Consider the following 25,806-nt stretch of genomic DNA (forward strand, 5'->3'; position numbering starts at 1 on the left):
TCGTGGTTGCCTGACATATATAGAAGAACATATTAGACATTTGCTACCTCCTGACATGTCATTTGTTTGACATATTTACATCATAATTAATTCTGGAAATTGTAGTTTTGCATCAGTTGTGGAGAACTCAGTTTCACGTAATCACTTTTAGCCATTTTCTTAACCCTTACAATACTGATACTTACTTTTCTGGGTGTTCTGCAGTGCGCAGTTCTGGTAGAACGGTTCTGGATGCAGATAAGTATTATTCAGATTGCTGAAATAAAGAGCGAGCAGATCAGTGATGATACCTTTAGGATAATGGGACATCCTCTATACTAGCATGCCCAAATGTGTCCACTGCTATGTAGTGCTTTCTTCCAAAAACAGCACCACCCTTGTCTACAGGTTGTGTTCGGTATTGCAGCTCTATAGAAGTGAATTGTGGAAAACTTGCAATACCAGACACAAGCTGTAGACAGGTGGCGATGTTTTTCAAACCCCAAAAAGGCTTCTGTAAGTGAATCATCTGATCTATTACCTGTTGGCTTGAGGATAATTTCTAGAACATTCGGCGGTGGTGGCAGTCTCCTCGCAGTCCTCGGAGTATGCATTAGTTACCACAGTGAGGGTGTCGGAGTCGTCATCCTCCCCAGGTACAGCTGAAAAAAAAAAACCAGCGGGTCCTACAGCTGCGCTCTTTGTGTGAAGGAGGGATGATTGTTCTTACCAGGAGCGACAGTAAAATCACGCAGATCTGCAGGTGCAAAAACAATCTGCCGCAGGTGGAGCAGAACCAGTGCTACGGGGGACGTGCAGGCACTTAAAGTAATTTGCGAGAAGACTGTCGCTTCCTGTGTTTTTTTTCTATAGTTTTACACCTGCGAAAACCTCAGATCATTGGGGGCTTGGGTAAAACTATCCGAAATCCAGAAACAGTGTAGGATGCGTATGTAGGGATTATCATCTTTGGACAATCCCTTTTTTTCTTTTAAAAAAGTCTCCCGGTAATGAGGGTATCATGAAATATTCCACTTTTATCATCCTTGGCAATCAGATGTAATGTGGCAGCAGGTGTTCAGTTTTTCTGCAGCTCCCCCACAGGAAAAATGAGGTATTGCAACAAACTGTAATTTCTTAAAGGGGTCCATTATTGGTCAACCCCTGCTTAATAATTTTTGAATAATCGGCTCCCAATGCGGCAGCCAATCAACATCCGCTCTGACAGAATACTGATTTTTGACAGCCAATCACTGATCTAATCTGCCAAAAATAGTAGCACCTCTATGGGAGGTGAGTAGCCGTTGTTTTTTTACTTTAAATGGAGCCCTGATGTTATTAAACATGGGTTGTCCAGTTGCAGACCCCTTTAAAAAAGAAATTAATGACATTTTGTTGTAATACCTAATTTTCCCTGCAGGGGAGCTGTAGATAAAATGAAACAACTGCTGTCAGATTCCAGCTGATTGCTGTGGATTCTAAAAATGATGGATATATCACATCTTTAAAAAAAAAGAAAAAGGGATTGCCTAAAGTGGGTATCTCTCTAATCCCCTTTAAGGATTCTGATCAATGGTATCCAAACTTTTTAGAGATGTATCGTTATGAGGGCTCGAGAAAAACAAAATAGGGAAGACTTATCAAGAGCTTCATTTTTCTGCAGCACTCCCGCAGGCAAAAATAGGTATTGCAAGAAATTGTCCATAATTTTTTAACAAATCTGATTGATCATATCTAATATTTTTCAGGATGTGTCTTTATGGGGGTAGAAAAAATTTGAATAAATAATTTATTTTAGTTTTCAAAGGTATTTTTAACAATAATTTATTTTCTGATAAGTCTGCATTGCTTTACTTTATCATGGTAGCTTTAGTAATCAGATTTTTCTATAATACACCTGATATAGATGACCTACCTCTGTTTTCTGTGGCCAGCTGCCCATTGGTTGAGGGGGTCATCTTGGTTTTTATGGTTGCATACATTTCTTCGGGCGGTGTCGGGCGGCTCATTCTTTGGGACGTTCTTCGGTATCTGAGGAATCAATCAGATTGTAAATGGAAAAAAAAAAAACGTCCTGGCCCTGAGCTTGAAATTCCTCCCTCATACTTTTGGGTCAAATACATCAGGGCCGGTATTTCAGAAAATCCTGATCAGTACGGCCTTTTTTTTTTTCCAGAACTATTGGTATCAATACAAATGCACTAGGTAAGACCCTTGTTGATTTACTGCAGGTTTCAGCAACCTGAAGCATTCTATCAGTTGTGAAATGACAACTCAGATGCCCTGATATACGGTTGTAGCTTCAAAGCAGATCCAACCTGTGGCAAAACTACATGCTCCAACATTCCCAGACAATCAGCTAATGTCCAGGCATTCTGGGAGTTGTAGTTTTGCGATTGTTTGTATACTTCTAGAGTACAGACATTGACAGGTAGACTTGTACTCACCCATGGGCATCTGGAGGAGACATGTGCATCAATGTGGCATACCCCGAGTTCATACTTGAAGGGTGTCTTGCAGGCTTTGCCCCGGGGATCTTACCACCGAATCCTCTCTAGATAAGTTGTGTAATGGTCAAACAGAAAAAGTTTTCACACATCCTCCTCTTCAAAATTACATTCTTATCATTGGTAAAGTATGTAGGGCACTGACATAGGATGATGGGGTGCACAAGGTCAAAGGTTGGAACCAATCAGGGAGTAAGTGTTCATCCCAAAAAAACAGATTAAAAAAAGCCCTTTAAGGAGGAACTGTCAGAGTCAAAAGTGAACAGACTTTGGTCTTGTATTCCCACTGCTCCTCTGAGTGTTTATGCTTTTTGTTTTTTTTTAAAATCTGTCATACGGTTCCAGAGATATGGGCCTTTTTATTTGGTGCTACGTTTTATTGTCTTCATCAAGGAGGCGGTGCTCACAGGATAATTATGCAGACACGCCCCCGAAGAGCCCTGTGAGCCCCGCCCCATGTAGAGACCATAAAAATCACTACTAAACAGAAAGGATCATATCTCTGGAATGTATGGCAGGCTTTAAAAATAAAACAAATAAAAAAAAAATCTCAAGGGATCAGTGGGAATAAAGTAAGAGCAAAACTGGTCACTTTTGACCTGGCAATAGGTTCCCTTTAACACCCCTCCTTTCTACATTTTGGACCTGCACCAGGACCCTGTAGTTATGTTTTGCAATTAATGGTAATCAGCTGCTGTTCTTGGAGATTGTGGTTTCAAGGTCACACTGTGTATTCATCAGGGTCGACCGCAGGAATGTGATAGATAATCAGGAAGGTTTTACTGACAACCGCACACGGCGCAGGGATTGCACTTACCAGCGGTGCGGCCGGGGGTATCCGTCCTCTGTGACTGGGGTGCCGGTTTACCGACAACTTGTACTGGAGTGCGTCAGTCAGCTTGTTCACTATACGTTCCTGAGCGTTGGACGAGTCCTCCTGTAAAAATCAAGAACGACAGAGTAAAGGGTGCTTTACACGAGACGATCTATCGTGCGATAGATCGTCGGGGTCACGGTTTTTGTGACGCTCATCCGGCATCGCTTGCGACGTCGAGCTGTGTGACACCTCCGAGCGACGCAGTATCGCTCACAAATCGTGAGTCGTGTACTCGTCGCTCGGTATCATAATCTTGTTTCATTAAAATGGCGCCGGTTGCTCATCGTTCCCGGGGTAACACACGCCCCTCCGTGTGACACCTCGGGAACGATGAACAGCAGCTTACCTCCGTCCCGCGGCACCCGCCGGCTATGCAGAAGGAAGGAGGTGGGCGGGATGTTTACGTCCCGCTCATCTCCGCCCCTCCACTTCTATTGGCCGGCCGCTGTGTGACGTCGCTGTGACGCCGAATGTCCCTCCCCCTTCAGGAAGAGGATATTCACCGCCCACAGCAACGTCGCACAGCAGGTAAGTGCGTGTGACGGGGGTTAACGACTTTGTGCGCCACGGGCAACTAATGACAGGGGCGGGTACGATCAATCGTGAAATTGCACGATAGATCGTACCGTGTACAGCAGGCTTAAGGCTATGTTAACACTGGGCGTTTGGGGTTTTATGCAGATCCATGCTAATAAAACGCTGCTTTTTACAGTCCCAGCAAAGTCTATGAGATTTCTGAAATCTCATGCACGCACATACAACCACGTCAGGACTTTTCCCTGACTGTTTTGTGAACCACCTCCGGTTTTGCTGCGTTTTGAAAAGAATGAACATGTCAATTCTTTTCAGCGCTTTTGGCATGGTTTTTCACCCTAGTGACAGGTGGACTCGCAGCTACCCTGGATCGGTGGGTCTAATCGAGTTAATAAAAACCCGGTTAGGCCTGGAATTGATCCAGGGTATCTGGCCGGCATTTAAAAATGGTGGTGGGGAAGGGAAGATTGGAGCAGGCGCAGTATATTTACCGAAACCCCGACGCGGCTTTACGCTCCCGCGGCTCCTTTACTTCCCCGCTTATTACACATTCACTGCTTTCATTTGTGATTGGTTGAAGTTAGACACGCCCCCAGTATCTGACTGCAACCAATCATAGACATGGTCTGTGGGTCTATACAGAGAATGAGTGAGCCGCGCATTAAGCGGTGACCTCACTCAGGCTATTTACGGTCACAGGTATTGCCAGCTGTGACCGGGAATTACCTGAGTGAAGTGACCGCTAATCGTGCAGCTCATTCATTCTCTGGAGCGCACAGCAGGCAGTCCTGTTCTATGGCGCTCGCTGTGATCTTCAGATGTAGCAAAGCTGAATTACCGTGAGACCTCATGTGGATTACGTCGGACCTGCAGGGGTATTTATGGGGTTAATAAAGTAGTGAAAGAGAGGGCTTTTTGTATTTTAGTTTAAATAAGGCATTTTTTAGGTGTTTGTGTTTATTTCTTGTTACTTATTACAGATTAGTGATAGAGGTGTCTCATAGACGCCTGCCATTACCAATCTAGAGCTTAGTCACAGCTATGAGCTGCAAGTAACCCCTGATATTACCCCGATTGCCACCACATCACAGCAATACAAGAAGAGCCGGGTAAAGTGCAGGAATTGTCACATCTAATGGATGCAACAATCCTGGGAGGCTGCAGGCTGACATTTTTAGGCTGGGTCTCTCCATCCTGAGAATACCAGCCCCCAGCTCTGGGCTTTATCTTGGCTGGGTATCAAAATTGGGGAGGGGGGTGACCGCATGCTATTTTTTTTATATTATTTATTTAAATCATTAAAAAAACAGCATGGGGTTCCTCTTACTTTGATGCACAGCCATGATTTTGATACACAGCCATGATACACAACCATGATTTTGATACACAGTCATGATAAGCACTCAGCTGGGAGCAAATGAAAAGAAGAGAGCAAGTGGGAGGCTGAGAGCAAATGAAAAGAAGAGAACCAGCGGGAGGCTGAGAGCAAATAAAAAGAAGAGAGCAAGTGGGAGGCTGAGAGCAAATAAAAAGAAGAGAGCAAGTGGGAGGCTGAGAGCAAATGAAAAGAAGAGAGCAAGTGGGAGGCTGAGAGCAAATGAAAAGAAGAGAGCAAGTGGGAGACTGAGAGCAAATAAAAAGAAGAGAGCAAGTGGGAGGCTGAGATCAAATGAAAAGAAGAGAGCAAGTGGGAGGCTGAGAGCAATTGAAAAGAAGAGAATAAGCGGGAGGCTGAGAACAAATTAAAAGAGAACAAGCGGGAGGCTGAGAGCAAATGAAAAGAAGAGAGCAAGCAGGAGGCTGAGAGCAAATGAAAAGAAGAGAGCAAGCAGGAGGCTGAGAGCAAATGAAAAGAAGAGAGAAATCTGGAGGCTGAGAGCAAATGAAAAGAGAGCAAGCAGGAGGCTGAGAGCAAATGAAAAGAAGAGAACAAGCGGGAGGCTGAGAGCAAATGAAAAGAAGAGAACAAGCGGGAGGCTGAGAACAAATTAAAAGAAGAGAACAAGCGGGAGGCTGAGAGCAAATAAAAAGAAGAGAGCAAGCGGGAGGCTGAGAGCAAATAAAAAGAAGAGAGCAAGTGGGAGGCTGAGAGCAAATGAAAAGAAGAGAGCAAGTGGGAGGCTGAGAGCAAATAAAAAGAAGAGAGCAAGTGGGAGGCTGAGAGCAAATGAAAAGAAGAGAGCAAGTGGGAGGCTGAGAGCAAATGAAAAGAAGAGAACAAACAGGAGGCTGAGAGCAAATGAAAAGAAGAGCGCAAGCAGGAGGCTGAGAGCAAATGAAAAGAAGAGAGAAATCTGGAGGCTGAGAGCAAATGAAAAGAGAGCAAGCAGGAGGCTGAGAGCAAATGAAAAGAAGAGAACAAGCAGGAGGCTGAGAGCAAATGAAAAGAAGAGAACAAGCGGGAGGCTGAGAACAAATTAAAAGAAGAGAACAAGCGGGAGGCTGAGAAATTAAAAGAAGAGAACAAGCGGGAGGCTGAGAGCAAATAAAAAGAAGAGAACAAGCGGGAGGCTGAGAGCAAATGAAAAGAAGAGAACAAGCGGGAGGCTGAGAACAAATTAAAAGAAGAGAACAAGCGGGAGGCTGAGAACAAATAAAAAGAAGAGAACAAGCGGGAGGCTGAGAGCAAATAAAAAGAAGAGAGCAAGTGGGAGGCTGAGAGCAAATGAAAAGAAGAGAGCAAGTGGGAGGCTGAGAGCAAATGAAAAGAAGAGAGCAAGTGGGAGGCTGAGAGCAAATGAAAAGAAGAGAGCAAGTGGGAGGCTGAGAGCAAATGAAAAGAAGAGAGCAAGTGGGAGGCTGAGAGCAAATAAAAAGAAGAGAGCAAGTGGGAGGCTGAGAGCAAATGAAAAGAAGAGAGCAAGTGGGAGGCTGAGAGCAAATGAAAAGAAGAGAGCAAGTGGGAGGCTGAGAGCAAATAAAAAGAAGAGAGCAAGTGGGAGGCTGAGAGCAAATGAAAAGAAGAGAGCAAGTGGGAGGCTGAGAGCAAATGAAAAGAAGAGAACAAGCGGGAGGCTGAGAACAAATTAAAAGAAGAGAACAAGCGGGAGGCTGAGAACAAATAAAAAGAAGAGAACAAGCGGGAGGCTGAGAGCAAATAAAAAGAAGAGAGCAAGTGGGAGGCTGAGAGCAAATGAAAAGAAGAGAGCAAGTGGGAGGCTGAGAGCAAATGAAAAGAAGAGAGCAAGTGGGAGGCTGAGAGCAAATGAAAAGAAGAGAGCAAGTGGGAGGCTGAGAGCAAATGAAAAGAAGAGAGCAAGTGGGAGGCTGAGAGCAAATAAAAAGAAGAGAGCAAGTGGGAGGCTGAGAGCAAATAAAAATAAGAGAGCAAGTGGGAGGCTGAGAGCAAATGAAAAGAAGAGAGCAAGTGGGAGGCTGAGAGCAAATGAAAAGAAGAGAGTAAGTGGGAGGCTGAGAGCAAATGAAAAGAAGAGAGTAAGTGGGAGGCTGAGAGCAAATGAAAAGAAGAGAGTAAGTGGGAGGCTGAGAGCAAATGAAAAGAAGAGAGAAATCTGGAGGCTGAGAGCAAATGAAAGGAAGAGAGAAATCTAGAGGCTGAGAGCAAATGAAAGGAAAAAAGCAAGAGGGAGGCTGAGAGCAACCAAAAAAATGAGGGGAAACAAAACGAAATAAAGCTCAAGAGCCTGAGAGTAAGCAGAAGGCTGAGAGAAAAGAAAAGAAAGAGAGCAAGTGGGAGGCTGAAAGCTAGCAAGATATTGAGAACAAGTGAAAGGAAGCGCAAGAAGAAAGGAAGAGCAAGTGGAAATCTCAGAGCAAATGGGAGAAACAAACCAATCTGGAGGCTTAGAGCAAACAGTAAGTAATAGAGCAAGTGGAATGATGAGAGCAAGCGAAAGGAGCAGAGCAAATGGGAAGCTGAAAGCAATTGGTAGGCTGAGAGCAACCAGGAGGCAATGAAGCAAGTGGAAAACTAAGATCAAGCAGGAGACTAAGAGCAAGTGAAAGGAACAGAGCAGGCGGGAGGCTGTGAGTAAGTGGAAGGCTGAGAGCTAGCGGGAGGCTGTGAGTAAGTGGAAGGCTGAGAGCTAGCGGGAGGCTGTGAGTAAGTGGAAGGCTGAGAGCTAGCGGGAGGCTGTGAGTAAGTGGAAGGCTGAGAGCTAGCGGGAGGCTGTGAGTAAGTGGAAGGCTGAGAGCTAGAGGGAGGCTGTGAGTAAGTGGAAGGCTGAGAGCTAGCGGGAGGCTGTGAGTAAGTGGAAGGCTGAGAGCTAGCGGGAGGCTGTGAGTAAGTGGAAGGCTGAGAGCTAGCGGGAGGCTGAGAGCTAACGGGAGGGTGAGCGCTAGGGGGAGGCTCAGAGCAAGCAGGAGACTGAGAGCTAGCAGAAACCAGAGTGCAAACAGGAGGCAGAGAACTAGTGGGAGACTGCTGATGTGGTCACCTCCACCCTTCTTATCTCCAGTCTCCCATATCTGAGAACAGTGGCAAAATGTCAGCACAATGTATGATATACAGGTGCATTCCAATAAATTAGAATATCATCAAAAAGTGAATTTATTTCAGTTATTCAATACAAAAAGTGAAGCACATATTATATAGAGTCATTACACACAGACTGATCTATTTCAAGTGGTTATTTCTGTTAATGTTGATAATTATGGCTTAAAGCCAATGAAAACCCAAAAGTCATTATCTCAGAAAATTAAAATAATTACCACAAAACACCTACAAAGGCTTCCTAAGTGTTTAAAATGGTCCCTTAGTCTGGTTCAGTAGGCTGCACAATCATGAGGAAGACTGCTGACTTGACAGATGTCCAGAAGGCAGTCATTGACACACTCCACAAGGAGGGTAAGCCACAAAAGGTCATTGCCAAAGAAGCTGGCTATTCAGAGTGGTATATCCAAGCATATTAATGGAAAGTTGAGGGGAAGGAAAAAGTGTGGTAGAAAAAGGTGCCCAAGCAACCGGGATAACGGCAGCCTTGATAGGATTGCTAAGAAAAGGCCATTCAAAAATTTGGCGGAGATTCACAAGGAGTGGACGCTGCTGGAGTCAGTGCTTCAAGAGCCACCACACACAGACGTATCCAGGACATGGGCTACAACTGTCACATTTCTTGTGTCATCCCACTCATGACCAATCCAGAATGCCAGAAGTGTCTTACCTGGGCCAAGGGGAAAAAGAACTGGACTGTGCTCAGTGTCCAAGTGTTGTTTTCAGATGAAAGTAAATTTTGCATGTCATTTGGAAATCGCGGTCCCAGAGTCTGGAGGAAGAGTGGAGGCCACAATCCAAGCTGCTGAGGTCTGGTGTGAAGTCTCCACAATCAGTGATGGTTTGGGGAGCCATGTCATCTGCAGGTGTTCTACCAAAACCAAAGTCAGAGCAGCCGTCTACCAGGACATTGTACAGCACTTCATGCTTCCCTCTGCCGACAAGCTTTCTGGAGACGGAAATGTCATTTTCCAGCAGGACTTGGCCCCTGTCCACACTGCCAAAAGTACCAATACCTGGTTTACTAACCACAGTATCACTGTGCTTGATTGGCCAGCAAACTACTCACCTGACCTAAACCCCATAGAGAATTTACGAGAGACACCAGAGCCAACAATGCAGACGAGCTGAAGGCGGCTATCAAAGCCACCTGGGCTTCCATAACACTTCAGCAGTGCCACAGGCTGATCGCCTCCATGCCACATTGCCGCATTGATGCAGGAATTCATGCAAAAGGACCCGACCAAGTATTGAGACATTTACTGTACAGACTATTCAGTAGGCGCCAACATTTCTGAGTGTAAAATCATTTCTTTCAGTTGGTCTTATATAATATTCTAATTTTCTGAGATAATGACTTTTGGGTTTTCATTGTAACCCATAATCATCAACATTAACAGAAATAAACACTTGGAATAGATCTCTCTGTGTGTAATGACTCTATATAATATATAGGAATAGATCCCTCTGTGTGTAATGACTCTATATAATATACAGTTAGGTCCAGAAATATTTGGACAGTGACACAAGTTTTGTTATTTTAGCTGTTTACAAAAACATGTTCAGAAATACAATTATATATATAATATGGGCTGAAAGTGCACACTCCCAGCTGCAATATGAGAGTTTTCACATCCAAATCGGAGAAAGGGTTTAGGAATCATAGCTCTGTAATGCATAGCCTCCTCTTTTTCAAGGGACCAAAAGTAATTGGACAAGGGACTCTAAGGGCTGCAATTAACTCTGAAGGCGTCTCCCTCGTTAACCTGTAATCAATGAAGTAGTTAAAAGGTCTGGGGTTGATTACAGGTGTGTGGTTTTGCATTTGGAAGCTGTTGCTGTGACCAGACAACATGCGGTCTAAGGAACTCTCAATTGAGGTGAAGCAGAACATCCTGAGGCTGAAAAAAAAGAAAAAATCCATCAGAGAGATAGCAGACATGCTTGGAGTAGCAAAATCAACAGTCGGGTACATTCTGAGAAAAAAGGAATTGACTGGTGAGCTTGGGAACTCAAAAAGGCCTGGGCGTCCACGGATGACAACAGTGGTGGATGATCGCCGCATGCTTTCTTTGGTGAAGAAGAACCCGTTCACAACATCAACTGAAGTCCAGAACACTCTCAGTGAAGTAGGTGTATCTGTCTCTAAGTCAACAGTAAAGCGAAGACTCCATGAAAGTAAATACAAAGGGTTCACATCTAGATGCAAACCATTCATCAATTCCAAAAATAGACAGGCCAGAGTTAAATTTGCTGAAAAACACCTCATGAAGCCAGCTCAGTTCTGGAAAAGTATTCTATGGACAGATGAGACAAAGATCAACCTGTACCAGAATGATGGGAAGAAAAAAGTTTGGAGAAGAAAGGGAACGGCACATGATCCAAGGCACACCACATCCTCTGTAAAACATGGTGGAGGCAACGTGATGGCATGGGCATGCATGGCTTTCAATGGCACTGGGTCACTTGTGTTTATTGATGACATAACAGCAGACAAGAGTAGCCGGATGAATTCTGAAGTGTACCGGGATATACTTTCAGCCCAGATTCAGCCAAATGCCGCAAAGTTGATCGGACGGCGCTTCATAGTACAGATGGACAATGACCCCAAGCATACAGCCAAAGCTACCCAGGAGTTCATGAGTGCAAAAAAGTGGAACATTCTGCAATGGCCAAGTCAATCACCAGATCTTAACCCAATTGAGCATGCATTTCACTTGCTCAAATCCAGACTTAAGACGGAAAGACCCACAAACAAGCAAGACCTGAAGGCTGCGGCTGTAAAGGCCTGGAAAAGCATTAAGAAGGAGGAAACCCAGCGTTTGGTGATGTCCATGGGTTCCAGACTTAAGGCAGTGATTGCCTCCAAAGGATTCGCAACAAAATATTGAAAATAAATTTTTTTTTTTGGGTTTGGTTTATTTGTCCAATTACTTTTGACCTCCTAAAATGTGGAGTGTTTGTAAAGAAATGTGTACAATTCCTACAATTTCTATCAGATATTTTTGTTCAAACCTTCAAATTAAACGTTACAATCTGCACTTGAATTCTGTTGTAGAGGTTTCATTTCAAATCCAATGTGGTGGCATGCAGAGCCCAACTCGCCAAAATTGTGTCACTGCCCAAATATTTCTGGACCTAACTGTATAGGAATAGATCCCTCTGTGTGTAATGACTCTATATAATATATAGGATTAGATACCTCTGTGTGTAATGACTCTATATAATATATAGGAATAGATCCCTCTGTGTGTAATGACTCTATATAATATATAGGAATAGATCCCTCTGTGTGTGTGTGTGTGTGTGTGTGTGTAATGACTCTATATAATATATAGGAATAGATCCCTCTGTGTGTTATGACTCTATATAATATATAGGAATAGATCCCTCTGTGTGTGTAATGACTCTATATAATATATAGGAATAGATCCCTCTGTGTGTAATAACTCTATATAATATATAGGAATAGATCCCTCTGTGTGTAATGACTCTATATAATATATAGGATTAGATACCTCTGTGTGTAATGACTCTATATAATAAATAGGAATAGATCCCTCTGTGTGTAATGACTCTATATAATATATAGGATTAGATACCTCTGTGTGTAATGACTCTATATAATAAATAGGAATAGATCCCTCTGTGTGTAATGACTCTATATAATATATAGGAATAGATCCCTCTGTGTGTAATGACTCTATATAATATGTAGGATTAGATACCTCTGTGTGTAATGACTCTATATAATATATAGGAATAGATCCCTCTGTGTGTAATGACTCTATATAATATATAGGAATAGATCCCTCTGTGTGTGTGTGTGTGTGTGTAATGACTCTATATAATATATAGGAATAGATCCCTCTGTGTGTAATGACTCTATATAATATATAGGATTAGATACCTCTGTGTGTAATGACTCTATATAATATATAGGAATAGATCCCTCTGTGTGTAATAACTCTATATAATATATAGGAATAGATCCCTCTGTGTGTGTGTGTGTGTAATGACTCTATATAATATATAGGAATAGATCCCTCTGTGTGTAATGACTCTATATAATATATAGGAATAGATCCCTCTGTGTGTAATGACTCTATCTAATATATATAGGAATAGATCCCTCTGTGTGTAATGACTCTATATAATATATAGGAATAGATCCCTCTGTGTGTAATAACTCTATATAATATATAAGAATAGATCCCTCTGTGTGTAATAACTCTATATAATATATAGGAATAGATCCCTCTGTGTGTAATGACTCTATATAATATATAGGAATAGATCCCTCTGTGTGTAATGACTCTATATAATATATAGGAATAGATCCCTCTGTGTGTAATGACTCTATATAATATATAGAAATAGATCCCTCTGTGTGTAATGACTATATAATATATAAGAATAGATCACTCTGTGCGTAATGACTCTATATAATATATGTGTTTCCGTTTTGTATTTAATTACTGAAATAAATTATTTGTTGAATGATATTGTAATTTATTGACATGCACCTGTATATATTTTGGGCATTACATAGATGGGGGTAACACCTTTTATAATTAAAGACTACAAGGGTTTATGGTAAGGTCAAGATGACGATCTATTTAACCTCTTTATGGATATTATGATAAATACTGTGTATAATTGTGAGGAAGGTCTGACGGCCAAGACCCCTATAGATCCCGGGGTGCCCGCAGTGGACGGAGCAGCAATGGATGACCGCCAATCCATTCCCTTCTATGGGACTGGCAGAGATCATTGCTCCATAGAAGTGGATATAGGGCCCAACCACTCCATTGAGACGAGAAGTTTGGCATTGCTGGGGTCACTGTGGTCGGACCCCCAGCTATCATATAGAGAAGGAACATTTTTTTGATGGAAAGTAGAATTCCCCTTCAAAGGGGCATCTGCATTACTGGCATATACTGTCACGTTAAAACACAGAGCACAAGAGTCTTTAAATTCACCAAGGTATGAAAACACCCCATAGACATCGTGGGGACTATTGTCTATCGTCCCCCGACGAAGTATTTGACGAAACACGTGTTGGGACGTCGGTCCCCACGTGCCCCTCAGGATTTCCGGACGTTCTGCTTGTCACTGGTAAGCCTTCATGCCTTATAGATAGTTGACTAAGCTATACAGCCTGGGCACCTCTGATTTGTTTATGAGGTTATAGCCTAGCTGTGTAGTGAACTTTGGCCATGGTGTCAGTCTTTTCTACATAGGCCTCTAGTTATACTTGATGTATGACCCGTTAGAAGGCCATATGTCTATGCTTTGGGCCATAAATTAGCGGCACATTGGGCCTTTTCTATGGACAGGAGGCTACTATACATATATATCCGTTTAGTAGGTCCTGCTTTCAATACTTGACATCTATCCTGGGTCACGTGGGGTTCTCCCCTCTTCCTTCACTACCCATTCCGGTTATTCTGATTGTTGCTCTGTAATTTTGTAATACCCTGTGCACTATTATTAATAAAATGTTTTATACATTTGTACTACGATGTCTATGGGGTGTTTTCATACCTTGGTGAATTTAAAGACTCTTGTGCTCTGTGTTTTAAATGCATTATTGAGTTGTTGCCTATAATTTCTGGATTGTTATGTTATATATATACTGTCACGTTGTTGCACTCGCTGACAGGTGTTTTCCTCCATTTAGGAGTCGCTCGTACTAATCTGCAGCTCCGCTTTCTGCAGGATATCTGACCTTGGCTGTGGAGAGTAAGGCCAGAGCCTGCTTGTAATACACCACGGCCTTCTCCGCATCCCCCAGACGGAATCTGGCAGCTCCGAGTCCTTCACACGCCTGCCACTGGCCATGGACATCATCTAGCGGACAAGAAGGACATAGCGGGTGTCAGCGGAATATTCCATGGAAATGTCTACAGTGTCCGGGAGAAGATGGCGCTCATATGTATGGCATGTAACACTGGCATGTGGCATCTAGGGACTGGATGAGGACTGCATGGTACACAGCACTGGACGGCACTGATATTAGGGCACGGGGTAGTGGCACCATTATGGGGGGTACTGGAAAGGTGACTCCTATTATTTGTAAATATTATGGGGGAACTCTGGTTCTCAGTGTTATACGGGGGCATCATAATTACTAAGGGGAGCAATGGGGCAGTGTGGTAGTCACTGTTATGGGGGCACTGTGGATGTCACTGTTATGGGGGCACTGTGGATGTCACTGTTATGGGGGCACTGTGGATGTCACTTATAGGGGCAGTGTGGCAGTCACTTATGGGGGCAGTGTGGCAGTCACTTATGGGGCACTGTGGATGTCACTTATGGGGGTAGTGTGGATGTCACTTATAGGGGCAGTGTGGCAGTCACTTATGGGGGCACAGTGGATGTCACTTATGGGGGTAGTGTGGATGTCACTTATAGGGGCAGTGTGGCAGTCACTTATGGGGGCACAGTGGATGTCACTTATGGGGGTAGTGTGGATGTCACTTATAGGGGCAGTGTGGCAGTCACTTATGGGGGCACTGTGGATGTCACTGTTATGGGGCACTGTGAAGGTCACTATTATGGGAGCACTGTGGATGTCATTGTTATGGAGCTGTGTAGCAGTTACTGTTATGGGGACACTACACTATTGATGTCACTGTTAGAGGTACTGTGTCAGTCATTGTTATGGGAGAACTGTGGATGTCACTTATGGGGGCACTGTGGATGTTACTGTTATGGGGCAGTGTGGCAGTCACTTTTATGGGAGCACTGTAAATGTCACTGTTATGGGGCTGTGTAGCAGTTACTGTTATAGAGGTACTGTGGCAGTCACTGTTATGGGGCACTGTGGATGTCACGGTTATGGGGACATTATAGAGGTACTGTGGCATTCACTGTTATGGGGCTGGATGGCAGTCACTGTTTTGGGGGTAGTGTGGCCGTCACTGTTATGGGGCACTGTGGATGTCACAGTTATGGGGGCACTGTCACTATGACTTATCACTCCCCGCAGATCTACAATGTTGAGCAGACATGCTTCATACCGGAATCTCTAAATGCCTGTAGTGAATGCAGATAATATTCTCCGGCTGCCTCGTGGTCATCGAGCTGACTCAGTGCATAGGCCAAGTTTCCAAAACACTGGCCCTGCGCCCGGCGGTTACTGAGCAAGCCTGCAACAAACAAGAGGAGGTCACCTACCGCTATCCACTGTCACCAGGTAACATATATACTGTATACTACGCTGGGTGTGACCACAAGGTGCCATCTCTTTTATACACTGGTCACACTTTGCCCTCTGGTGGTCCAGTCACATCATTACATCTGTGTATAAGCCCATATACTGTATAAATAGCGCCACCCTCCCACCCAATAAGTGATCTCCCCAGCCATACTGTGTAATTCTGCCGCCTTCTTGTGGTGCTCCAGCCCCTCGTCATACTGCTCCAGCGTGTTATACGCAGCTCCCAGGTTCTGTAGGACCACCGCCTCCTTGTGTCTCTCTGCTACATCTTCCTGGCACAGCGGCAGCGCCATGTGGAAACACTCCACCGCCAGAGAGAAAACCTTCAGCTGGGCAAAACTCAGGCCGATGTCATTATAAAGCTTAGCTGTAGGGAATAAGAGAAACTGGCATTACAACATACAATGTGTACAATAACTGTATACAGGAGACAACCAGGTTATACCGGCTGTACAAATATAATTATATACAGGAGATGCCCAGGTTATACCAGCTGTACATATATAATTATATACAGGAGATGCCCAGGTTATACCAGCTGTACATATATAATTATATACAGGAGATGCCCAGGTTATACCAGCTGTACATATATAATTATATACAGGAGATGCCCAGGTTATACCAGCTATACATATATAATTATATACAGGAGATGTCCAGGTTATACCAGCTGTACATATATAATTATATACAGGAGATGTCCAGGTTATACCAGCTGTACATATATAATTATATACAGGAGATGCCCAGGTTATACCAGCTGTACATATATAATTATATACAGGAGATGCCCAGGTTATACCAGCTGTACATATATAATTATATACAGGAGATGCCCAGGTTATACCGGCTGTACTTATATAATTATATACAGGAGATGCCCAGGTTATACCAGCTGTACATATATAATTATATACAGGAGATGTCCAGGTTATACCAGCTGTACATATATAATTATATACAGGAGATGTCCAGGTTATACCAGCTGTACATATATAATTATATACAGGAGATACCCAGGTTATACCGGCTGTACATATATAATTATATACAGGAGATGCCCAGGTTATACCAGCTGTACATATATAATTATATACAGGAGATGCCCAGGTTATACCGGCTGTACTTATATAATTATATACAGGAGATACCCAGGTTATACCAGCTGTACATATATAATTATATACAGAAGATGCCCAGGTTATACCAGCTGTACATATATAATTATATACAGGAGATGCCCAGGTTATACCAGCTGTACATATATAATTATATACAGGAGATGCCCAGGTTATACCGGCTGTACTTATATAATTATATACAGGAGATACCCAGGTTATACCAGCTGTACATATATAATTATATACAGGAGATGCCCAGGTTATACCAGCTGTACATATATAATTATATACAGGAGATGCCCAGGTTATACCAGCTGTACATATATAATAATATACAGGAGATGCCCAGGTTATACCGGCTGTACTTATATAATTATATACAGGAGATACCCAGGTTATACCAGCTATACATATATAATTATATACAGGAGATATCCAGGTTATACCGGCTGTACATATATAATTATATACAGAGGATACCCAGGTTATACCGGCTGTACATATATAATTATATACAGGAGACGCCCAGGTTATACCAGCTGTACATATATAATTATATACAGGAGACACCAAGGTTATACCAGCTGTGCATATATAATTATATACAGGAGACACCCAGGTTATACCAGCTGTACATATATAATTATATACAGGAGATGCCCAGGTTATACCAGCTGTACATATATAATTATATACAGGAGATACCCAGGTTATACCAGCTGTGCATATATAATTATATACAGGAGATGCCCAGGTTATACCAGCTGTACATATATAATTATATACAGGAGATGCCCAGGTTATACCGGCTGTACTTATATAATTATATACAGGAGATACCCAGGTTATACCAGCTATACATATATAATTATATACAGGAGATATCCAGGTTATACCGGCTGTACATATATAATTATATACAGAGGATACCCAGGTTATACCGGCTGTACATATATAATTATATACAGGAGATGCCCAGGTTATACCAGCTGTACATATATAATTATATACAGGAGACACCCAGGTTATACCAGCTGTGCATATATAATTATATACAGGAGACACCCAGGTTATACCAGCTGTACATATATAATTATATACAGGAGATGCCCAGGTTATACCAGCTGTACATATATAATTATATACAGGAGATACCCAGGTTATACCAGCTGTGCATATATAATTATATACAGGAGACACCCAGGTTATACCAGCTGTACATATATAATTATATACAGGAGATACCCAGGTTATACCAGCTGTACATATATAATTATATACAGGAGACACCCAGGTTATACCAGCTGTACATATATAATTATATACAGGAGATGCCCAGGTTATACCAGCTGTACATATATAATTATATACAGGAGACACCCAGGTTATACCAGCTGTACATATATAATTATATACAGGAGACACCCAGGTTATACCAGCTGTACATATATAATTATATACAGGAGATACCCAGGTTATACCAGCTGTACATATATAATTATATACAGGAGACACCCAGGTTATACCAGCTGTACATATATAATTATATACAGGAGATGCCCAGGTTATACCAGCTGTACATATATAATTATATACAGGAGACACCCAGGTTATACCAGCTGTACATATATAATTATATACAGGAGATACCCAGGTTATACCAGCTGTACATATATAATTATATACAGGAGATACCCAGGTTATACCAGCTGTACATATATAATTATATACAGGAGATGCCCAGGTTATACCGGCTGTACATGTATGATTATATACAGGAGATGCCCAGGTTATACCGGCTGTACATATATAATTATATACAGGAGATGCCCAGGTTATACCAGCTGTACATATATAATTATATACAGGAGACACCCAGGTTATACCAGCTGTACATATATAATTATATACAGGAGACACCCAGGTTATACCAGCTGTACATATATAATTATATACAGGAGATACCCAGGTTATACCGGCTGCACATATATAATTATATACAGGAGATGCCCAGGTTATACCGGCTGTACATATATAATTATATACAGGAGATGCCCAGGTTATACCGGCTGCACATATATAATTATATACAGGAGATGCCCAGGTTATACCGGCTGTACATATATAATTATATACAGGAGATGTCCAGGTTATACCGGCTGTACATATATAATTATATACAGGAGATGTCCAGGTTATACCGGCTGTACATATATAATTATATACAGGAGATGTCCAGGTTATACCGGCTGTACATATATAATTATATACAGGAGATGCCCAGGTTATACCGGCTGTACATATATAATTATATACAGGAGATGTCCAGGTTATACCAGCTGTACATATATAATTATATATAGGAGATGTCCAGGTTATACCAGCTGTACATATATAATTATATACTGGAGATGTCCAGGTTATACCAGCTGTACATATATAATTATATACAGGAGATGCCCAGGTTATACCGGCTGTACATATATAATTATATACAGGAGATGCCCAGGTTATACCAGCTGTACATATATAATTATATACAGGAGATGTCCAGGTTATACCAGCTGTACATATATAATTATATACAGGAGATGCCCAGGTTATACCGGCTGTACATATATAATTATATACAGTAGATGTCCAGGTTATACCGGCTGTACATATATAATTATATACAGGAGATGTCCAGGTTATACCAGCTGTACATATATAATTATATACAGGAGATGCCCAGGTTATACCAGCTGTACATATATAATTATATACAGTAGATGTCCAGGTTATACCAGCTGTACATATATAATTATATACAGTAGATGTCCAGGTTATACCGGCTGTACATATATAATTATATACAGGAGATGTCCAGGTTATACCAGCTGTACATATATAATTATATACAGGAGATGCCCAGGTTATACCGGCTGTACATATATAATTATATACAGGAGATGCCCAGGTTATACCAGCTGTACATATATAATTATATACAGGAGATGCCCAGGTTATACCAGCTGTACATATATAATTATATACAGGAGATGCCCAGGTTATACCAGATGTACATATATAATTATATACAGGAGATGCCCAGGATATACCGGCTGTACATATATAATTATATACAGGAGATGCCCAGGTTATACCGGCTGTACATGTATGATTATATACAGGAGATGCCCAGGTTATACCGGCTGTACATATATAATTATATACAGGAGATGCCCAGGTTATACCAGCTGTACATATATAATTATATACAGGAGATGCCCAGGTTATACCGGCTGTACATATATAATTATATACAGGAGATGTCCAGGTTATACCAGCTGTACATATATAATTATATACAGGAGATGCCCAGGTTATACCGGCTGTACATGTATGATTATATACAGGAGATGCCCAGGTTATACCGGCTGTACATGTATGATTATATACAGGAGATAGCTAAGTTATACTAGCATGCTCCATAGAACTACATAGAAGAAGATGCTTATGTTATATCAGGTGTCCACCATGTCTTACACTACTTTCACACTTGCGTTGAACGGCATCCGTTGCTATCCGCCACAAGGAGGAATTACGGTAACCTTTGCAGGAAACAGTTTTATTCCTCATAGGCTTCTATTAGCTGCAGATTGCAACGGATGGTCTTGCGTTGCATCCACCCCTCGGCGCATCAGTTGTCTTGTTGCTGACAGTCAGTGACCGTCGGGCGGAGGGAATGCTGAATGTAGCGTTTTTTGTTGCTCTAAAAAACCGCACTCCACAGGATTACGTTGGGATCCGTTACGAGGCATAATGAAGGTCTATGGTGCTGGATTCCGTCACCATGTGTTTGGCGACGGATTCCAGTGTAGGATTCCGTCACGTTCTATTGAGCATGCTCAGCATGTCCAGCAGAACGTTCTAAATCGTTTAAAAGCACTCCTGGTCTCTCTCTCTCTCGGTCTCTATCTCTCTCTCTGTCAATGTCGGTCTGTCTCTGCCGCTCCCCCCTCTCTAATACTCCCCGATCACGGGCGCAGCACTACATGGCTGTCACACTTCTCTGGCGCCTTCTCCTCTTTTTAAAATGCCGGCCGCTCATTATTCCATTTAGTATTCACTGCTTCCCCTGACCACCGGCGCCTATGATTGGTTGCAGTCAGACATGCCCCCACGCTGAGTGACAGCTGTCTCACTGCAACCAATCACAGCCGCCGGTGGGCGTGTCTATATCGTATAATAAATAAATACATAATTTAAAAAAAAAACGGCGTGCGGTCCCCCCCAATTTTGATACCAGCCAAGGTAAAGCCACACGGCTGAAGGCTGGTATTCTCAGGATGGGGAGCCCCACGTTAGGGGGAGCTCCCCAGCCTAAAAATATCAGCCAGCAGCCGCCCAGAATAGCTGCATCCATTAGATGCGACAGTCCCGGGGCTCTACCTGGCTCATCCCGAATTGCCCTGGTGCGGTGGGAATCGGGGTAATAAGGAGTTAATGGCAGCAGCCCATAGCTGCCACTAAGTCCTAGGTTAATCACCGCAGGCGTCTCCCCGAGATACATTCCATGATTAACCTGTAAGTTAAAGAAAATAAACACATACACCCGAAAAAATACTTTATTTGAAATAAAAGATAAAAAAACACCCTCTTCCACCACTTTATTAATCCCCAAATACCCCTCCAGGTCTGGCGTATTCCACACGAGGTCTCGCGACGCATGCAGCTCTGCTACATGAAGCTGACAGGAGCGGCCGTAGAACACCCACGGCCGCTTTCTGTCAGCTCCAGGCAGCAACTGAAGTGAATCGCGCTGTCAGCGGGGACGTCACTGAGGTAGTGTGTGCGGTGATGATGGGAGCGATAGTGCCGGGTGTGTGCGGTGATGATGATGGAGGCGGTAGTGCTTGCGTGTGTGCAGTGATGATGAGTGCGGTAGTGCCGATGTGTGCGGTGATGATGAGTGCAGTAGTGCCTGCTTGTGTGTGGTGATGATGGGTGCGGTAGTGCCGGGGTGTGTGCAGTGATGATGATGAGTGCGGTAGTGCCGGTGTATGTGCGGTGATGATGATGGGTGCAGTAGTGCCGGGGTGTGTGCAGTGCCGGTGTATGTGCGGTGATGATGATGAGTGCGGTAGTGCCGGGGTGTGTGCAGTGATGATGATGAGTGCGGTAGTGACGGGGTGTGCAGTGATGATGATGAGTGCGGTAGTGCCGGTGTATGTGCGGTGATGATGATGAGTGCGGTAGTGCCGGGGTGTGTGCAGTGATGATGATGAGTGCGGTAGTGACGGGGTGTGCGGTGATGATGATGAGTGCGGAAGTGCCGGTGTATGTGCAGTGATGATGATGAGTGCGGTAGTGTCGGGGTGTGTGCAGTGATGATGATGAGTGCGGTAGTGTCGGGGTGTGTGCAGTGATGATGATGAGTGCGGTAGTGCCGGGGTGTGTGCAGTGATGATGATGAGTGTGGTAGTGCCGGGGTGTGTGCAGTGATGATGATGAGTGTGGTAGTGCCGGGGTGTGTGCGGTGATGATGGGGGCGGTAGTGCCGGGGTGTGTGCAGTGATGATGATGAGTGTGGTAATGCCGGTGTATGTGCGGTGATGATGATGGGTGCAGTAGTGCCGGGGTGTGTGCAGTGCCGGTGTATGTGCGGTGATGATGATGAGTGCGGTAGTGCCGGGGTGTGTGCAGTGATGATGATGAGTGCGGTAGTGCTGGGGTGTGCAGTGATGATGATGAGTGTGGTAGTGCCGGGTGTGTGCAGTGATGATGATGAGTGCGGTAGTGCTGGGGTGTGTGCGGTGATGATGATGAGTGCGGTAGTGCTGGTGTATGTGCGGTGATGATGATGAGTGTGGTAGTGCCGGTGTATGTGCAGTGATGATGGGGGCTCTCTCTCTCGGCTTAACGCAATGCGTTACTTCACAATAATCCGTTGCCTTTATATCACACTATTTACAGCACATCCGTCACATGCGTCACACAACGTATTGTGACGGATGCCGTTCCACACAAGTGTGTAAGTAGCCTTACCAAGCAGGTCCCGCCTCGTTAGCTGCTCGCACACCATTCTGGCCTCGTTAAGGATCTGGAGGACGTGTCCCGAGTCGTAGCATTGACTCTGCAACATGTAGTTGGCGGCCTCGTTGAGTGCCACAGCAACCATGTCCAGTTTCTGGGCTTCCATGTAGAAATCTGCGGCTTCTTGGAAGCACTGAGCGGCCCGAGCCTTGTCCTTCATGCTCAGGTAGCAGTAGCCCATCTTCATGTGTGCGTCTGCCTCGTTCCCCCGCTGTGAGGGCTCATAGAGGAGCACGGCTTTCCTAAAATGTTCAAGTGCCCTAGGGAAGTCTTGTAAGGATTCATAGGCCAAGCCAAGGTTGAAGTAGAGGTCTCCACTGGGTTCTTCTCCTTCTCCATCCCTTGGTTGGGACTTTAGGAGGAACTCAAGCCCCTTCTCTGGTTTCCCAGTCTCTACATACACAGCCCCAAGGTTGAAGGCGCAGGCCCGCTGGACGGCTTTCTGTTTGATGCTGATAGACAGAAGGAAGGCCTTCTTGAAACAGGACATGGCTACCGGGAGGTCCCCAGCTGTCAGCGCCTTGTGTCCAGCCTTGGTCAAACCTTCAATCTCAGCCTGAGATTTGGAGGAGTCCTCATCTTTCCTTCCACCTTCCTCTCCAGACGGTTTAATCTCCTCCTTTAACTTCTTTTTCTTCTTCTTGATGGGACGAGGCTCTGATGGTGGTCCAGATTCTTCAGGGTTTGGTGGCTCGGTCTGCAAGTCCTCAGAAGCCATGTTTGATATCTGAAACATATAGCCCCCGTATCATTAGTATATGGTACCGATATAAAAGGGTCCAAATGGTAGTGCTATATAGTACTAAACATGCATTCAAGAAATATTATCACCATATAGTACTGAATATAAAACCTCTATACCATTACTATATTGTACCATTATAAAAATGTACAAATAATAGTGCTATACTAAGTCCAAAATACATGAAGTAAATATTACTGTCATATAGTGTAAAATATAAAGCCCCATAGCATTAGTATTTGGTACCAATATAACAGTGGCCAAATAATAGTGTGATTTAGTGCAAATCATATATTCAATAAATATTACCGCCACATAGTGCTGAATTTGAATTCTCCATAATATTAGTATATCCTACCAACATAATAGTATTCAAATATTAGTTCTGTATAGTGCCCCAAATATGTTCTATAAATATTACCGACATATGGTGCTGAATATAACATCAGAATATAGTGCCAACATAAAAATGGCCAAATAATACTATTCTACTGTGCTCAGAATACATTCCAAATATATTACCGCCACATAGTATTAAATAAAAAGAACCATTACATTAGTATATAATACCAACATGAGTGTCCAGATAAAAGTGTTGTATAGTGACCAAAATAGTCAATAAATATTGCTGCTAAATAGTGATAAATATAAAGCCCCATAACATTAATATTTGGAACCAACATACAAGTATCAAAATAATAATGCTATATAGTGCCCAATATATATTTCTTAAATATGACCGCCATATAGTGCTGAATATTCAACCATTATAATATATGGTAACAACATACAACTGTCCAAATAATATGCTTTGATAATATGACAATATAGGGTTATATAACTGAGCAAGATCAGTCTTCCATCCAGCGTCCAAATATAAAAGCACATAAAAGCAAGCAAACCACATCACCATATAGTGCACACAGTGTCTAAGTAAAACAGCTTCTTCAATAATATCGCCACATAGTGCCCATTTATAATAGCACCAAAAGTATGAAACAGCCATAGTGCCCATATATAATAGCACCCATAAAACTTCCCAATTAGAACAGGACTAATGGAATGCTACTGCCATATAGTGTCAGTTATAACGGCTCCAAAATAATAATACCGCCAAACAGTGCCCAAATGTAATCGCGGCAACAGGTCATAGAAGACAGAAATGGAGACCCCAATATCGGGGGTTTCCCGCTTGTATATATTATACACCTATATCAGGTGTCACAGTGAGGCGGGGGTCTTCCTGACACGGCGAGCACCATCAGGGGTCTGGGTACCACATACCAGTATCCTGGTAGGAAGAGCAGCCGTGGTCCCTGCACGTCGCAGACTCGTGGCCTCTATGGCTGAGCGCTATTGAGTTTCCTGGAGGAGATCATCTTGCTTTGTCTCTGCCTCCCATGGTAACCGGGATCAACAATGGCGCAGCAGCCCTCCTCCTCCTGCCAGTCCAGCCAGGGGAAAATTGGGGGGAGGGGGGGGGGTACACCTTTAACTCTTTCCTATCCACTATCTTACATTTCCTAAAATAAAAAAATAAAAAATAATACTAGTTAATTAAATATAAAAATAAATAAGTAAAATATGAAATTAATAAATATAACATAATAAATAAATGAATCGTAAAGTCCTGCGAAATATGTTGGTGCTATATAAATAAAAAGTATCAGTATATTAAATACAAAATAAATATACATTTTAATAAATAAAATAAATATGAATAAATAAAAAAACTAAAAATAAATATATATATGTGTATGTATGTGTGTGTGTATATATATATATATATATATATATATTATTATATACTGTATATATATAAAAATAAATTAAATAATGAAATCGAAACAAAGAAAAAAAATTAAATAAAGTAAATAAATTAGTAAAAAATAATTAAAAAAGGAAATTAATAAAAAAAATTAATGAAAAACAAAATCAACAACAACAAAAAAATAGATGTATGTAAAACACCTTAATAGCTGTCTCCATAGGGAGACACATATCCACATACCCAGGCTGTCATATGCATCTGTTCCCAATGTATGTAAAGCGCTATGGAATTAATAGCGCTATATAAATGAATAAATTATTATTATACCCCTCACCCCTGTTTTTATTACTTGCAGTAGTGTGTCAGTCTCCACTGCACATCTAGTATTCTATTCCTGGTTCAGCACCCTCTGGGTTAACACGAGCAACATGTCACCTCCACAGAGGAGTGCGCAGCAGTGGATGGGGCCTGCATGGCTTGTAAAGCAAGATTTGCATTCGTGTCAGTCTTCACTGC

The 25,806-nt window shown here is 42.7% G+C and overlaps 1 protein-coding gene across 1 annotated transcript in view; it reads right to left on the reverse strand.

The window, feature by feature from the left end:
- TTC24 (tetratricopeptide repeat domain 24) overlaps positions 1-24,944 on the reverse strand; it is a 27,864-nt gene extending 2,920 nt beyond the window's left edge. Inside the window, exons 1-11 of the mRNA XM_075331011.1 lie at positions 24,804-24,944; positions 22,730-23,504; positions 15,727-15,942; positions 15,376-15,504; positions 14,082-14,203; positions 3,304-3,423; positions 2,427-2,533; positions 1,895-2,010; positions 521-641; positions 186-256; positions 1-10 (exon numbers count right to left, since the gene is read on the reverse strand). The exon at positions 1-10 is cut by the window's left edge and continues 39 nt beyond it. Of these exons, the coding sequence (XP_075187126.1) occupies positions 1-10; positions 186-256; positions 521-641; positions 1,895-2,010; positions 2,427-2,533; positions 3,304-3,423; positions 14,082-14,203; positions 15,376-15,504; positions 15,727-15,942; positions 22,730-23,495 (1,778 nt within the window). The 5' untranslated portion in view covers positions 23,496-23,504; positions 24,804-24,944. The remainder of the gene's footprint in view (positions 11-185; positions 257-520; positions 642-1,894; positions 2,011-2,426; positions 2,534-3,303; positions 3,424-14,081; positions 14,204-15,375; positions 15,505-15,726; positions 15,943-22,729; positions 23,505-24,803) is intronic.
- Positions 24,945-25,806: the final 862 nt, after the last annotated feature.

This window comes from Anomaloglossus baeobatrachus, chromosome 12, assembly GCF_048569485.1.
Source record: "Anomaloglossus baeobatrachus isolate aAnoBae1 chromosome 12, aAnoBae1.hap1, whole genome shotgun sequence".
NCBI lineage: Eukaryota > Metazoa > Chordata > Amphibia > Anura > Aromobatidae > Anomaloglossus > Anomaloglossus baeobatrachus.